The sequence below is a fragment of the Mobula birostris genome, chromosome 5, assembly GCF_030028105.1.
Source record: "Mobula birostris isolate sMobBir1 chromosome 5, sMobBir1.hap1, whole genome shotgun sequence".
NCBI classification, from domain to species: domain Eukaryota; kingdom Metazoa; phylum Chordata; class Chondrichthyes; order Myliobatiformes; family Myliobatidae; genus Mobula; species Mobula birostris.
The window spans coordinates 199,378,950-199,393,842 of record NC_092374.1 but is presented as its reverse complement, the minus strand read 5'-3'; the positions used below and the strand labels follow the sequence as shown (position 1 = coordinate 199,393,842).

Genomic DNA, 14,893 nt, shown 5'->3' with positions numbered 1-14,893 from the left:
TCTCACTCTCCCACTTTTTACTTCCCCCACCCTCTCTGACCCCACTACCCTTCCCCACTCCCCCTCCATCCATTCTCTCTCCTGTCTCTCCTCCCTCCCCCTCCCATCCCCTCCCCCTCCCCGCTCTCTCCCTCCCGCTGTCCCTCAGACACACTCTCTCACTGACACTCTTTCACTTTCTCTCATCCACTCTCACTCTCTCCACCCACCCCCATCTCCTCTCCTTCCATCTCACCCTCTCGCTCTCCCCCACCCCTCGCCCCTCCTCCCTTCTCCACTCTGAACTCTCTCATTCCGCTCTCTCTCTCACCCTTCTCTCTCCCCATCTCCCTCCTCCTCTTCCTTCACTCTCCCCCTCTCTCAAACATCAGTCATTTCCTGATGAAGAAAGCGAGGGATAGGAGTTGGTTCAGGAGTTCGTGTACTTGGGTCAGTAAACCCTCCACCAACATTCTGTTTCAATTCGACAGGATCCACTCTCCCTGCGGCAGCAATAGCTCGTGCCAATTCTACAGCTCGTTCTCTTTGAGAATTTCTCCCATTGCTGGTGGGATTGGTAAACTTTCCCTGCACTGGGAGGGAATTACTGCATCACTGTCCACTCCCAGACAAGATGGTAGTGGACTTGGTTAAGCCCAGGGGTCCTGGCTCAGACAGCAAAGCCTCTTTTGCCAGTGATCTACAGCAGGATCTCCAACCTTCACCATCCATATTTTCAGGAAGTTGTGTAAATAATTGAGTGATTATTTCCTCCCACATCCTGTCAGCAAGTTTCCATCAGCAGGTCCAAACTTTAACATGGATTTGGCTGAATTCTGCAGTGACAATCATTTACCAGCAGTGGATCTCAGGGCTGAATTCTTGTTTTTTGTGGGCAAATTAGGCTCTGGTTCAGAAGAGGAAGAAGGATCAGGCAGCACGGAACAAATGAGGTACTTGAGTATCAGAAATGCAAGCAAACACTTGAGGAAATCAGGAGGCTAAAATAAGCCATGAAGTTGCTCCAGCAGACAAGGTGAAAAAGAATCCCAAGGACTTCTACAGATATGTGAAGAACCAAAGAATAGCACGGGACAAAACTGACCCACTTGAAGATCAGTGTGGCATCCGTGCAGGGAGCCTAAAGAGATGGAGGAAATCTTAACTGGATTTTTTACATCTGTATTTATTCAGGAGATGGACAGAGTCTCTGGAAGTGAGGCAAAACAGCAGGGAGATCATGGACCGTATTGAGCTGACAGAGGAGGAAGTGGTTGCTGAATTAGGGTGAATAATCACCCAGGGCTTGACAAAGTCCCCCTTTAGACCATGTGGGATGTTAGTGCAGAAATTGCAGGAATCCTAACGGGGGTATTTAAAGCATTCTCAGCCACAAGGGAGGTGCCAGAGGATTGGAGGAGAGTTAATGTTGTTCCATCGTTTAAGAAAGGCTCTAAGAATAAACCAGAAAATTATAGGCAGCTGAGTCTGCCATGGGTAGTGGGAAAGTTATTCTAAAGGACAAGCAATTTCAGTGGACAATGACTGATTAGGGATAGTCTGCACGACTTTGTCTGTGATAGCTCATGTCTAATCAATCTTACAGAGACTTTCGAGGAAGTTACCAATAAGGTTGTTGAAGGGAAGACAGTGGATGTTGTCTACATGGACTTTAACAAGGCCTTTGACAAGATCCCGCTTGGGAGTTTATTCAGGAAGGTTCAGTCACTTGCCATTGAGGATGAGGTAGCAAATTGGATTTGATATTTGCTTCACGGGAGAAGCCAGTAAGAGGTAGTAAATGATTGGTAGAGTAAAGGAACCATGGCTGATAAGTGAGGTGGAGAATCTAGTCAGGTGGAAGAAGGCAGCATACATGAGGTTTAGGAAGCAAGGATCAGATGGGTCTATTGAGGAATATAGGGAAGCAAGGAGCTTAAGAAGGGGCTGAGAAGAGCAAGAAGGGGGCATGAGAAGGCCTTGGCGAGTAGGGTAAAGGAAAACCCCAAGGCATTCTTCAATTATGTGAAGAACAAAAGGATGACAGGAGTGAAGGTCGGACCGATCAGAGATAAAGGTGGGAAGATGTGCCTGGAGGCTGTGGAAGTGAGCGAGGCCTTCAATGAATAATGTTCTTGTGTGTCATTGAAGTAAATCTTAGTTTTTTTATTTATAACGTTACTTTTATTCATATGTTTCCATTGTGGTTTGCCTTTTTTTTTTAGGACAATGGAAACTCCTTGTGCAGTCAGGTATGTGTCCTCACTTCTCTCTCACCCCTTTCCCTCTCCCCCCTCTCTGCCCTCTACCACTCATGCCCCCGTCTCTCTCCCCTCCTCTCTCTCAGCCCCCTCCCTCTCCCACCCCTCCCTCTCCCCACACCCCCTCACTCCTCCACATGCCCCTCCCCCCTGAATGAAGATGAAGGCAAGATGGTGGGGCACAACTCATCCCACCAGGAGAAGGGCAAAGGTCAGACATTTCCTGACGAAGAAAGCGAGGAATGGGAGTTGGTTCAGGAGTTCGTGTACTTGGGTCGGTAAACCCTCCACCAACATTCTGTTTCAATCCGACAGGATCCACTCTCCGTGCAGCAGCAATAGCTCGTGCCAATTCTACAGCTCGTTCTCTTTGAGAATTTCTCCCATTGCTGGTGGCATTGGTAAACTTTCCCTGCACCAAGAGGGAATTACTGCATCACCGTCCACTCCCAGACAAGATGGTAGTGGAGCAACACACATCAAAGTTGCTGGTGAACGCAGCAGGCCAGGCAGCATCTCTAGGAAGAGGTACAGTCGACGTTTTGGGCCGAGACCCTTCGTCAGGACTAACTGAAGGAAGAGCTAGTAAGAGATTTGAAAGTGGGAGGGGGAGGGGGAGATCCAAAATGATAGGAGAAGACAGGAGGGGGAGGGATGGAGCCAAGAGCTGGACAGGAGATTGGCAAAAGGGATAGGAGAGGATCATGGGACAGGAGGCCCAGGGAGAAAGAAAAGGGGGAGGGGGGAAAAACCCAGAGGATGGGCAAGGGGTATAGTCAGAGGGACAGAGAGAAAGAATGTGTGTAAATAAATAAATAACAGATGGGGTATAAGAGGGAGGTGGTGCATTAGTGAAGTTTGAGAAGTCAATATTTGTATATAAATTAATAAATAAAGATGATATTGGACTTGGTTAAGCCCGGGGGTCCTGGCTCATCAGACAGCAAAGCCTCCTTTGCCAGTGATCTACAGCAGGATCTCCAACCTTCACCATCCATATTTTCAGGTAGTTGTGTAAATAGGTGAGTGACTATTTCCTCCCACATCCTGTCAGCAAGTTTCCATCAGCAGGTCCAAACTTCAACATGGATGTGGCTGAATTCTGCAGTGACAATCATTTACCATCAGTGGATGTCAGGGCTGAATTCTTTTTATGATCCACATTCTCAGCTTCAGCCATCCGGCAGATGAGCTTTACCTGTGAGATGGACTGACGTGTAAATTTGGTCAGGAATTTCTGCTGAACTGCGTGGATGGAAAATGAATTGAATTCGAATTGGTTTATTACTGTAACAAGCACCAGAAATTTGTCTTGCATGTTGTTCATACAGATTAATTAATGACACAGTGCATTGATAGAACAAGGTAAAACAATAACATGCAGAGAAAAGTGTAACAGCTCCAGAGCCAGTGCAGTGTCGGTAAATGATGAGGAACAAGACCATATTGAGGTTCATTGTGAGATCAAGAGTGCACCTTATTGTACTAGGAAATCATTCAATAGTCTTATAAGAGCAGGGTAGAAGCTATCCTTCAGACTGCTTCCAGGCTTTTGGATCTTCCACCCCATAATAATAATAATGTTGGTCGCATCTGGAATTTCTCCGGGTAGCGGACGGCTTCCTCTCACGCCGTTCTGACGTAGTTGGAATTCGCATACGGGGCAAGTTACAGCAGTGATTTGCCATTGCCTTCTGCCGGGTGAGTTTATTTTTCAAAGAGATCACCAGCTCTTAACCCCGCATGGATGGAAAGCGTGCCGGGGGGGCGCCAACTGGGTTTGAACTTCAGAACCTCCGCCCCGCAGTCCAGCGCCGACGTCACTACGCCATGGGAAATGGTGATGGTGGAGACTGACACTTTGGGGATCTCCGTTTGGGAAAGTTACTGACATGGTCCTTGATGATAAACATTTAACTTCTGACCTACAAGTGGTGATGCAGAATTAGGAGCTGCTATTATGTATTTGTAGAAGAATGCTATGCATACCATATACCGACAGGACAACCAATGAAGAAGTTCTACAGAGAACAAAAACAAAACTTACATTACTTAAAAAAAAAATCAGAAAACAGCAATCAAAATTCTTTGGACACATCATGCGAAGAGAGACATTGGAACGTTTAGTTACAACTGGAAAGCTGGAAGGAAAAAGAAGCAGAGGCAGACAGAGAATGAAAATGAGAGATGAAATAACCTCATAGTTAGGAACAGGGGAGGCAACAACTACAATTCGGGGGTCAGGGTCCGTGATGGGTGGAGAGACATGATTGTCCACGCCGAGTGCAAGGCACCTGAATGAATGAATGAATGAATTATGTATTTAAAGCTGTTTCTTGTGAAATTAATTGCACACCAAATCCATGAGAGATTTCTTCAGTTGTGTCTGTTCTTTCTGTTTTCAGTGTGGAAGACGATACGTGGCCATGAAGGTAAGATCTTGTGTTACTAGACTGAGAGGTTTAGTATAAACAGCTTTTTGAAAATGAATCGGTCCCGGTGTAATGGGAGGTATTCAGGAGGTTGATGGAGTTCAGGGTGATGTGTTCTCACAAAGGTGGAAAAAGTCATGTGGCATGATTGCATTCATAGGTCGCAGCATAGAATGTAACAGTCTGTATGTTTTGTTTGCAAGTGGGAAGATTTGCTGGTACTGCTCTGGGTTGGTCGGGGTGGGGTGGGGTGGGGTGGAGAGGTGTAAACTAGTCTTGCAGGGCGATGGGAACCAAAGTGCCAGAGCAGATATGGAGTGGTTGTGGGAAAAGATGCTGTTAACACTGCATACAAAGACAGCAATTGAAAGGTTGAGTATGGTGGGAAGAATGTTCTGAGTTGCATCCATTTCAATGCATAAGTATTGTACGTAAAGCGGGTGAGCTTGAAGCATGAATCAGCACGTGGAATTATGACATTGTAGCCATTGGAGGGGGGGAGGACCGGCAGCTCAGTGTTCCCGGTTCCATTGTTTTCAAACATGGCAGCAAAATTGTCAAATATGACAGAGCACAAGAGATTAAAGTGGGAAAGCTGGTATTACTCACCAGCAGTTACTGCAGTGCTCAGACAGGGCAGACTGGAGGGCTCGTCTACTGAGGCTATATGGGTGGAACTGAGGGTCTGGCAAGTGCGGATTGGGACAGGTTGTTCTCACTCAAAGCCGTGCTTGGTAAATGGGAAGCCTTCGAAATTTTGCGAGCATAGAATTTGTATGTTCCTGTATGAATAAAAGGCAAGGTTAAGAGGTTTAGGAAACCTCGTTTTTTGTGGACAAATTAGGCTCTGGTTCAGAAGAGGAGGAAGGATCAGACAGCACGGAACAAATGAGGTACTTGAGTATCAGAAATGCAAGCAAACACTTGAGAGGAAATCAGGAGGCTAAAATAAGCCATGAAGTTCTGCTGGTTGTTTAGTAAAGCATTAGGATGGATAAGACCACAGTCTATACCACAGGTTACTATGGGAAGTGAGGGAAGAGATTTCTGTGCCATTGGCGGTCATCTTTGTCTCCTCATTTGTCACAGTAGTCGTGCCATATGCCTGGAGGGTGGCATATTAAACTAATTTGGGAGGGGAATGGGAACTAGAGTGATCATGCTGAGGATGAGGGAGTTGGTTTACAAACAGAGGCAGTGTGCAGTGAGACTCCCGGCAAGGAGAGGCTGATGATAGGGGAAAATGGCGGTTAACAGGGTGAGTTGTAAAGTAAAGACAGGGCACAATCTGAAAGGTTGAATACAGGACTCAAGGTGTTATATTTGAACGTGTGCAGTATACAGAATAAAGTAGATGAACTTGTCGTAGAGTTACAGGTTGGCAAGTATCATCCTGTAGGCTTCACTGATCGTGGCTGAAATAAGATTATAGCTGTGACCTTAATGTCCAAGGATGCACATTGAATCAAAAGGACAGGCAGGAAGGCAGAGGGGGCTGCGTGGCTCTGTTGGTAAATAAATATGAAATCAAATCATTAGAAGGAGGGGACATCAGATCAGAAGGTGTTGAATAATTGTGGACAGAGCTGTGGAATGGCAAGGGTAAAAAGACCCTGATGGCTGTTGTATACAAACTCCAAACAGTAGTACGTGATCTACAAGCTACAACAGGAGATAGAAGGTGCATGCCAAAAGGGCAATGATACAAGGGGGGATTTCAAGATGTGGGTAGATTGGGAAAATCAGGTTGGAGTGAGATTCCAGGAGAGGGAATTTCTACAATGCCTCAAAGGCGGCTTTTTAGAGCAGCTTGTGGTTGAGCCCACCGGGGATCTGCTATCCTCAAATGGGTGAAATGAACTGGAATTGATTAGAAAGCTTAAGGTAGAAGAACCCTTAGGAGAAAGTGATCATAATATGATCGAATTCACACTGGAGATTTGAGAAGGAGAAGCAGAAGTCAGATTTATCAGTATTACAGTGCAGTAAAGGCAATTACAGAGGCAGGAGAAAGGAGTTGGCCAGAATTCATTGGAGAAGAACACTGGCAGGGATGACGTCAGAGCAGGAATGGCTAGGATATGATACGAAGGATGTTTATCTTCAGAATTCTCTGCACCGGAGGGCTGTGGGGTCTCAGTCATTCAGTTCATTTAAAGTCACCGAGTCTTTGTTGTACGGCACAGAAACAGGTCCTTTGATCCATCACCTCAGTGCTGACCTATTTACCCATCCACACTCACCCCATTGGCCAGCATTAGATCAGTCTCCTTCTGTGCCTTCTCTATTGAAGTGTCTGTCTGAGTGTCTCTTAAACACAGTGACTGTATCTGATTCCATCACCTGCTCTTGCAGAAAGTTCCAACATCAACCACTCACTGTTCAAATAAACGCATCTTCAAACTCCTTCCTCTCAGCTCAGACATGTGACCTCTTGCATTTGACCCCCTCCTGTGGGAAGAAGATTTCAACCATCTGCTCAATCTACAGCCTCATAACCTTGTATATTTCTGTCAGATCACCCCTCGGCCCATTTACCTGCATTTGGCCCGTATCCTTCTAAACCTTCCCTGCCGTCATTCTTTTCTCTGTCCTGGGCCTCAACTCCTCCTCTATGCCGGTTTCACAGGGCCCTCAATTCTCCTGTGTGACAGAAGATGATCAGCCTCATTTTCTGCAATATTACAGAAGCGAATGTGCTGCAGGTCGTAAAATGCATAAAGGTAGATAAATCCCCAGGGGGGATTGGAGGGTTGCAGATGTTGCTCCCTTATTCAAGAAAGGGAGTAGAGGTAGCCCAGGAAATTATAGACCAGTGAGTCTTACTTCAGTGGTTGGTAAGTTGAAGGAAAAGATGCTGAGAGGCAGGATTTATGAACATTTGAAGAGGCATAATATGATTAGGAATAGTCAGCATGGCTTTGACAAAGACAGGTCATGCCTTATGAACCTGACTGAACTTTTTGAGGATGTGTCTAAACACATGGATGAAGGTAGAGCAGTAGATGCAGTGGAAATGAATTTTAGCAAGGCATTTGATAAGGTACCCTACCTATGCAAGGCTTATTGAGGAAGTAAGGAGGCTTGGGATCCAAGGTGGTTCATTTTGGTAGGTCAAATATGATGGCAGAAAATAATATTAATGGTAAGACTCTTGGCAGTGTGGAGGATCAGAGGGATCTTGGAGTCCCGAGTCCATAGGACACTCAAAGTTGCTATGCAGGTTGACTCTGTGGTTAAGCAGGCATACAGTGCATTGGCCTTCATCAACCGTGGGACGGAGTTTATGAGCCGAGAGGTAATGTTGCAGCTATATAGAACGCTGGTCAGACCCCAGTTGGAGTCCTGTGCTCAATTCTGGTCGCCTCACCACAGGAAGGACGTGGAAACCGTAGAAAGAGTGCAGAGGAGATTTACAAGGATGTTGCCTGGATTGGGGAACATGCCTCATGAGAACAGGTTGAGTGAACTCAGCCTTTTCTCCTTGGAGTGACGGAGGATGAGAGGTGACCTGATAGAGGTGTACAAGATAATGAAAGGCATTGATCAGCTGCTTTTGCCCCAGGCTGAAATGGCTAGCACGAGAGGGCAATGTTTTAAGGTGCTTGGAGATAGGTACAGAGGCAATCTCAGGGGTAAGTTTTTTGTGCAGAGAGTGGTGAGTGCGTGGAATGGGCTGCCAGCGGTGGTGGTGGAGGCAGATACGACAGGGTCTTTTAAGAGACCCCATGGAGCTTAGAAAAATGGAGGGCTATGGGTAAGCCGAGGTAATTTCTTCTTCTTTTAAATTAATTTTTGATGCGTTTCTACAATACAGCTGCAGAAAAAAACCATCAACAAAATGGAGATTTCTACAGTGCAAAACATGTCCAATATATAATTCATAACAACAAAGAAAAAACACCCAAAATAAAATCTTGTAAGATTAGTATCCTCCCCAACGTCCCACTAGAAAAAAAAATCCAGGCCAACCATTTCAGTGTATAGAAAAAAAATATTGGAGCATTCGACCCCACAGAGCTGTAAATATATATTAAAAAAAGAAAATATAATGCTGACTACCGAAACTATAATGTAATTCACAACAAAAAAACCGTCAAACATACAGGAAAAAAAAAGCAGAAAGTAAGGGAGTGCAGTACAAGAGAAAAGGATAAACCTTATCTAAAGAGGAGTTATGAAACTATTCAAGAAAATGTCCCCACACCTTATGGAACTTTATGTCCGAATTAAGAAGTGAATAATGAATCTTTTCAAGGTCTAAGCAGGACATAATATCACTCAGCCATTGAGCGTGAGTGGGTGGGGCAGCATCTCTCCTTCTAAGAACTAACCGTCTAGACAAGAGAGAGGCTAAAGAAAATGTTCGACGTTTAGTCTGACTCGAGTGCATGTCTGCTTCACCCAAAGTGCCAAAAAGAGCAATCAGAGGGTTAGGTTCTAAGTGGCAATTAAGAATGTGGGATAGAGTTGAAAAAACCTCTCTCCTGAATTTCTCTAGACTGGGACAGGCCCAGTACATATGCTAAGAGAAGCCTCACCCCCTTTACACTTATCACAAATGGGACTAGTGTCAGGGTAAAACTGTGATAATTTAGTTTTAGACATATGAGCCCTGTGTACAACCTTAAACTGCAAAAGGCAGTGGCGAGCACATGAAGAGGTTGAGTTAACTGACTTCAGAATTGAATCCCAAACCGCATCAGATAAGGAAATATTTAAATCATGTTCCCAGGCAGTTCTGATTTTATCAAAGGGAGCACGCCTCAAGATCACTAACTTATCCTGAATAACAGATATTAAACCTTTACCCAATGGATTGATACAAAGAAACAGGTCCAGAACGTTTTTCTCAGGTTTCTCAGGAAAATTTGATATCAAAGGGTTAATGAAATGTCTAATTGGAAGATATCTAAAGAAGTGAATAGTACGTAGGTTGAACTTTACAGACAGTTGTTGAAAAGTTGCAAAACGATTATCTATAAAAAGATCTTCAAAGCGCCTAATACCCTTTCTATACCAGTCATAAAATGTTGAATCCCACATAGAAAGTAGGAAAAGATGATTGTGTAAAATAGGGCTAGAGAGGGAGAAACCATGAAGGTCGTTATATTTTCTGAACTGAGCCCATATTCTCAGAGTATGTCTAATCAGAGGATTTACATTTAGTCTGGGCAAATGACAGGGAATTGCAGATCCGAGAAGTGCAGAAATGGAAAGATCCTTACTAGAATTCAACTCCATTTTGGGCAGTCAGACTGATTATGGAAGAAAAACCAAAAAATAATACAAGGAATATTGGCTGCCCAATAATATAAACAAAAATTAGGCAAGGCCATACCAACTTCCTTTTTAGATTTTTGAAGGTGAGCTTTATTGAGTCTAAAGCGTTCACCCTTCCATAAATAGGACAAAAATGATAGAATCTAACGCATCAAAAAAAGCTTTAGAAATAAAAATTGGTAAAGACTGAAATAAATACAAAAATTTAGGAAGGATATACATTTTAATAACATTAATTCAACCTACAAGAGTCATAGACAAGGGTGACCACTGTGTCAGATTCTGTTTTGTAGAGTTTAGAAGATTGGTAAAATTTTCTCAAAAAAGATTCTTGAAGTTCCTTGTTACTGTAATACCAAGATAAGTGAATTGGTTGTTAACTACTTTAAAAGGGAGGTCATGGAATATTAATGCTAGTGCTTCTCTGTTGATTGGAAAGAGTTCGCTCTTGTGTAAATTATGTTTATAACCAGAAAGCTGACTAAATTTATTAAGAAGTGAAAACATTGGGGGTAAGGAGGTAGTCGGGTTTGATATAAAAAGTAAAAGATCATCAGCATAAAGGGAAACTTTATGCTCCACACCTCCGCTCCAAATCCCCATCAATTCAGCACAGCTACGAAACACAATCGCCAGTGGCTCGATAGCCAAATCAAAAAGTAAGGGACTTAGAGGGCATCCTTGACAGGTGCAATGTTTAAGGCTGAAAGACTGGGATTGCTGAGAGTTGGTCAAAACAGAAGCAGTAGGACATGAATATAACAATTTAATCCATGTAATAAAACTTTGTCCAAAATCAAATTTTTCTAAAACCGCAAAAAGGTAATTCCATTCCACATGATCGAACGCTTTCAGGAAATAACACATTCAGGAGTCCCAATTGAGGGTGAATATAATATATTAAATAAGTGCTGTATATTAAAAAAGGGAAGGCGATTTTTAATAAAACCAATTTTGATCTTCAGAAATAATAGAAGGTACAATGTTCTCTAATCTACGAGCCAAAACTTTAGCCAAAATTTTAACATCGACATTTAACAAAGAAATCGGCCTATACGAAGAACAGTCTGTTGGATCTTTACCTTTTTTGGCTAAAAGGTAAAAGGTCATACCTCGTTAAATGATGCTGGCAATTTGCTGTGTTTAAACGAATCAGATAGAACTAAAAATAATTGAGACAGAAGCAGTGAAGAAAATGATTTATAAAATTCTACAGAAAAGCCATCAGGTCCAGGAGATTTACCCGACTGCAATGCAGAGATGGCAGATGATATTTCCTCTAGTGATAATGGCTTATTGAGTTTCGCTTTAAAGTCAGAGGAGAGCGAAAGAATATTAAAACTGTTTAAAAAATGCTCGATAGAGATACTATCATTTAAAGATTCAGATGTATAAAATTGGGAATAATAGTTCTTAAATGTATCATTAATATCAGAATGATTCGAAGTAATGTTCCTATTTCCCATTCAAATTTTTGTAATTTGTTGTTTAGCTTTAGAGCATCTTAGCTGGTTAACTAAAAATTTACCGGACTTATCACCATGAATATAAAATTGACTCTTACTTTCAAGAAGTTGGCGTTCAACTGGCTGAGTGTAAATGAGGTCAAACTCATTTTGAAGTTCTTCTCACTTTTTATACAGTTCGGGATCTTTGGTCTGGGCATATAATTGGTCTGTTGCTTTAATTTGACTAAAGCAGATTTACCTGTGAGTCTTGGAACAGAGGAGGATCAATCGAATACTGGATCAAACCAACAGTTAAAATCACCGCCCAATATGAGGGAATATAAACTCACGTCAGGCAATAAAGAGAAAAAAAACAATCAAAAAAGTCCACATCATTTGAGTTGGGAGCATAGAGGTTAGCCAAGACCAGCCTATTATTATACAGTTTCCCAGAGAAAATAATAAAATGACCATTTGTATCCGATACTTTGTTGTGAAGCTCAAAGGGAACATTCTGATTAATAAGGATTGAAATCCCCCCTGGCTTTAGCCGAAGAAGCAGAATGGAAGTGCTATCCCACCCAGCTAGACATAAGGCGAGAGTTATCAGAAATACGAATATGTGTTTCTTGCAAAAAAGCAATGTCAGCTTTGAGCTGCTTAAGATGTGAAAACACCTTCCTTCTTTTTACAGGATGGTTCAATCCCTTAACATTCCAGCTTCTAAGATTCACTGTGATTTCAAAAAACATCAAGGGTAGTAGGCACAAAGATCCAAATAACAGCTCTGGGGCAAAAGTATAAGACATGAAAATCAGGACAAAAAAAAGTCCTGAGTAACAAAGAATAACTAAGGGTTGTATAAATAGTGTTGGCACTGGGGAACCATCCCCTCCCTCTAATCCCAAAGCAAGAAAGCTACCAAAGAACAGCAGAAAGCTTTTCAGAAAAAAAATTACCTCTAAACCCAACTTCCAGTTTCTGAATATATTCATAAGCTCTGTTTAATTAACAGTTCGTAAAAAAAGAAAACTTATGCACTACGAATTAAAATTGTACATAAAGAAAAAAAGAAACAGTACCATCAAAGAGTATTAGACTTAACTCACCCAAGTAATAATCCAGAGTACCATACCGGCAAAAAACTATCAACAAGAATTCAGTAATTAAAAATTTAATTGAAAAAGAGAACAGGGAAATTCCAGTTAAACAGGGAAGCCTAGGTAATTTCTGAGATGCACAGTTCTGGTTACCTTTCAAAAGGAATGCTGTCATTAAACTGAGAGGGTATAAAACAGATTTACAGGGACATTACCAGGACTGGAGGGTTTGGTTTACAAGGAGAGGCTGGGACTTTCCCTGGAGCTGAGGAGGCTGCCTGAGGAAGTTTAAAGGAATAATGGATACACACAGGCAAGTGGGACAAGCTCATTGAAGCAAGTTGGTCAGGATGAATGAATTTGGCCGAACAGCCTCCCTGACCTCCTTAAATTACTCTAATTTCACTCACCCCGTCCTCATCTGGATCCAGTTGTTGCTGCAGCCTTCCTCACATCCGTTTCCACTGGCTATTTTCCTCTTTCTTTCTATTTTTGTTGCTGGCTTTCGGGCTCAAACATCGACTGTCTGCAACTCCCTCCACACATGCTGCTTGAGCCGCTGAGATCCTCCAGAATTTTAGTGTGTTGATCAGGAAAAATCCGCTCGCCACCCGGTGGAAAAACCTCGGGAAGATGCTGGTTGTCCATCCGCTGTGTCTGGGTAAAACCCCGGGAAAGGGTCCTGTCGGCCACCCGACTGAGCCTGAGGCCCAGCGGCCTCTCCCCCGGTCCCGGGGCCGCGCTGCCCGAGTCTCCCCCCGATCCCTGGGGACTCTCTAATTCTCTGCTTCTCCCCCCAGTCTCTGTCACCCTGGATGTGGAAACGGCGAATCCGCGGCTCCAGGTGTCTGAGGATCGGAAGAGTGTGAGAGCGACCCGGACCCGGAGGGATCTCCCTGACACCGGGAAGAGGTTCACAGACCGGGCTTGTGTGCTGGGATCGGAGGGATTCACATCGGGGAGACATTACTGGGAGGTGGAGGTGACGGGGAATCGGCGCTGGAGTCTGGGAGTCGCCGCAGAGTCTGTGGAGAGGAAGGGATGGGTCAGACGGAGTCCGGAGACCGGATTCTGGATCATCGGGCGGTTTGATGACGAGATGTGGGTCCACACCTCCCCTGAGTCCCGTCTCCCTGCCGGTCCCATCCCCGGGAGGGTGGGAGTTTATCTCAGTTACCAGTCCGGGACAGTTTCATTTTACAACGCGGAGACCAAGTCCCATCTCCACACCTTCACTGGGAATAAATTCACGGAGAAACTTTATCCTTTCTTCGAGACTGTGTATCCAAACGAGTGGCTGAGAATCTGCTCCGGTTCCGCTCCGGGTTTGTAAACGGGTCGGGTCCCGGGACCGGCGTCAGGAGTAAGTCAATGTAAATATAAATGTGCGGATAGTGAAATAAACACGATGTGAGAATTATCGATCCATTAATTTTAACTGGTTCCCCGCATCCGTCAACGGAACAGAAACACTGCGGATTCAGCAGCAGCCGCGGGCGGCAGATCCTGAGCTCCCCGGCTCCCCCGGGTGCTAAAGTCCACCGGGACTGACCGGGTAACGGGGACAAGTGGTGGTGGTGCTGACTGGAAGAGGGAGGTCAGGGTGAATCTTAGGGGACGGGACAGGCGCCGGTGGTAACACACAAAGTGCCAAAGAATCGGTACAGAAAGGTGGAAGGAAGGGGGAGTAAAAGCTGACAGCTGATCCGGATGAGGGAGGGGTGGAGTGTGGAAATGTGTCAGAAGCCGGGAGGGGAGAGGTGGTGGAGACAAAGATGATGGAATCTGGTCGGAGAGGAAAGTGGAGACTGGAATAAAGGGAGGGAGCTGGGGAGGAGTGTGTGGGGGACGGGAAGATGGAGAGGGTGGGAAAGAAAATGGCCACACGCTTCCTGTGGGATTATCATTGTGGAATTGGGTTCCTATTCCCTTAATCTTCCTGGTGGCCTCTAGGATGTGATCTGTGAAGTGAGTTCTGTTGTCCTGATTCATGTCGTTTGTAAGTACAACATTCTTGTCCGATCTGGGAACACATGGTTCCTTTCTCAAAGTCCAAAGCGTTTTGGATTTGCAATGGACCAGCACCAATTTTGCCGACAATTTAGATACTGCTTATTGGCTTGGATTGAGAGCATATGCAGTTTAATTTACAAACTTTTCCAGTGCTGATGTCATGTTAATCAGTTCCTGTGCTGCTTTACCGGCTCCCTAGGGAAGTGTTACATTCTCCAGGGACAAGAGACTCACGGATAGGTACATGGAGCTGAGGAAAATCGAGGGCTGTGGGTAAGCCTCGGTAGTTCTAAGGTAAGGACATGTTCGGCACAGCTTTGTGGGCCGAAGGGCCTGTATTGTGCTGTAGGTTTTCTATATTTCTATGTAACACCAAG

General features: G+C 44.2%; 1 protein-coding gene across 2 annotated transcripts in view; it reads left to right on the top strand.

Annotated features, from left to right (window-relative positions):
• Positions 1–13,920, top strand: part of LOC140198248 (butyrophilin subfamily 3 member A3-like) — a 93,243-nt gene extending 79,323 nt beyond the window's left edge. For both annotated transcript variants that reach the window (XM_072259301.1, XM_072259302.1), the window contains exons 7-9: positions 2,205–2,231; positions 4,646–4,672; positions 13,304–13,920. In XM_072259301.1, the coding sequence (XP_072115402.1) occupies positions 2,205–2,231; positions 4,646–4,672; positions 13,304–13,836 (587 nt within the window). In that variant the 3' untranslated portion in view covers positions 13,837–13,920. The remainder of the gene's footprint in view (positions 1–2,204; positions 2,232–4,645; positions 4,673–13,303) is intronic.
• Positions 13,921–14,893: the final 973 nt, after the last annotated feature.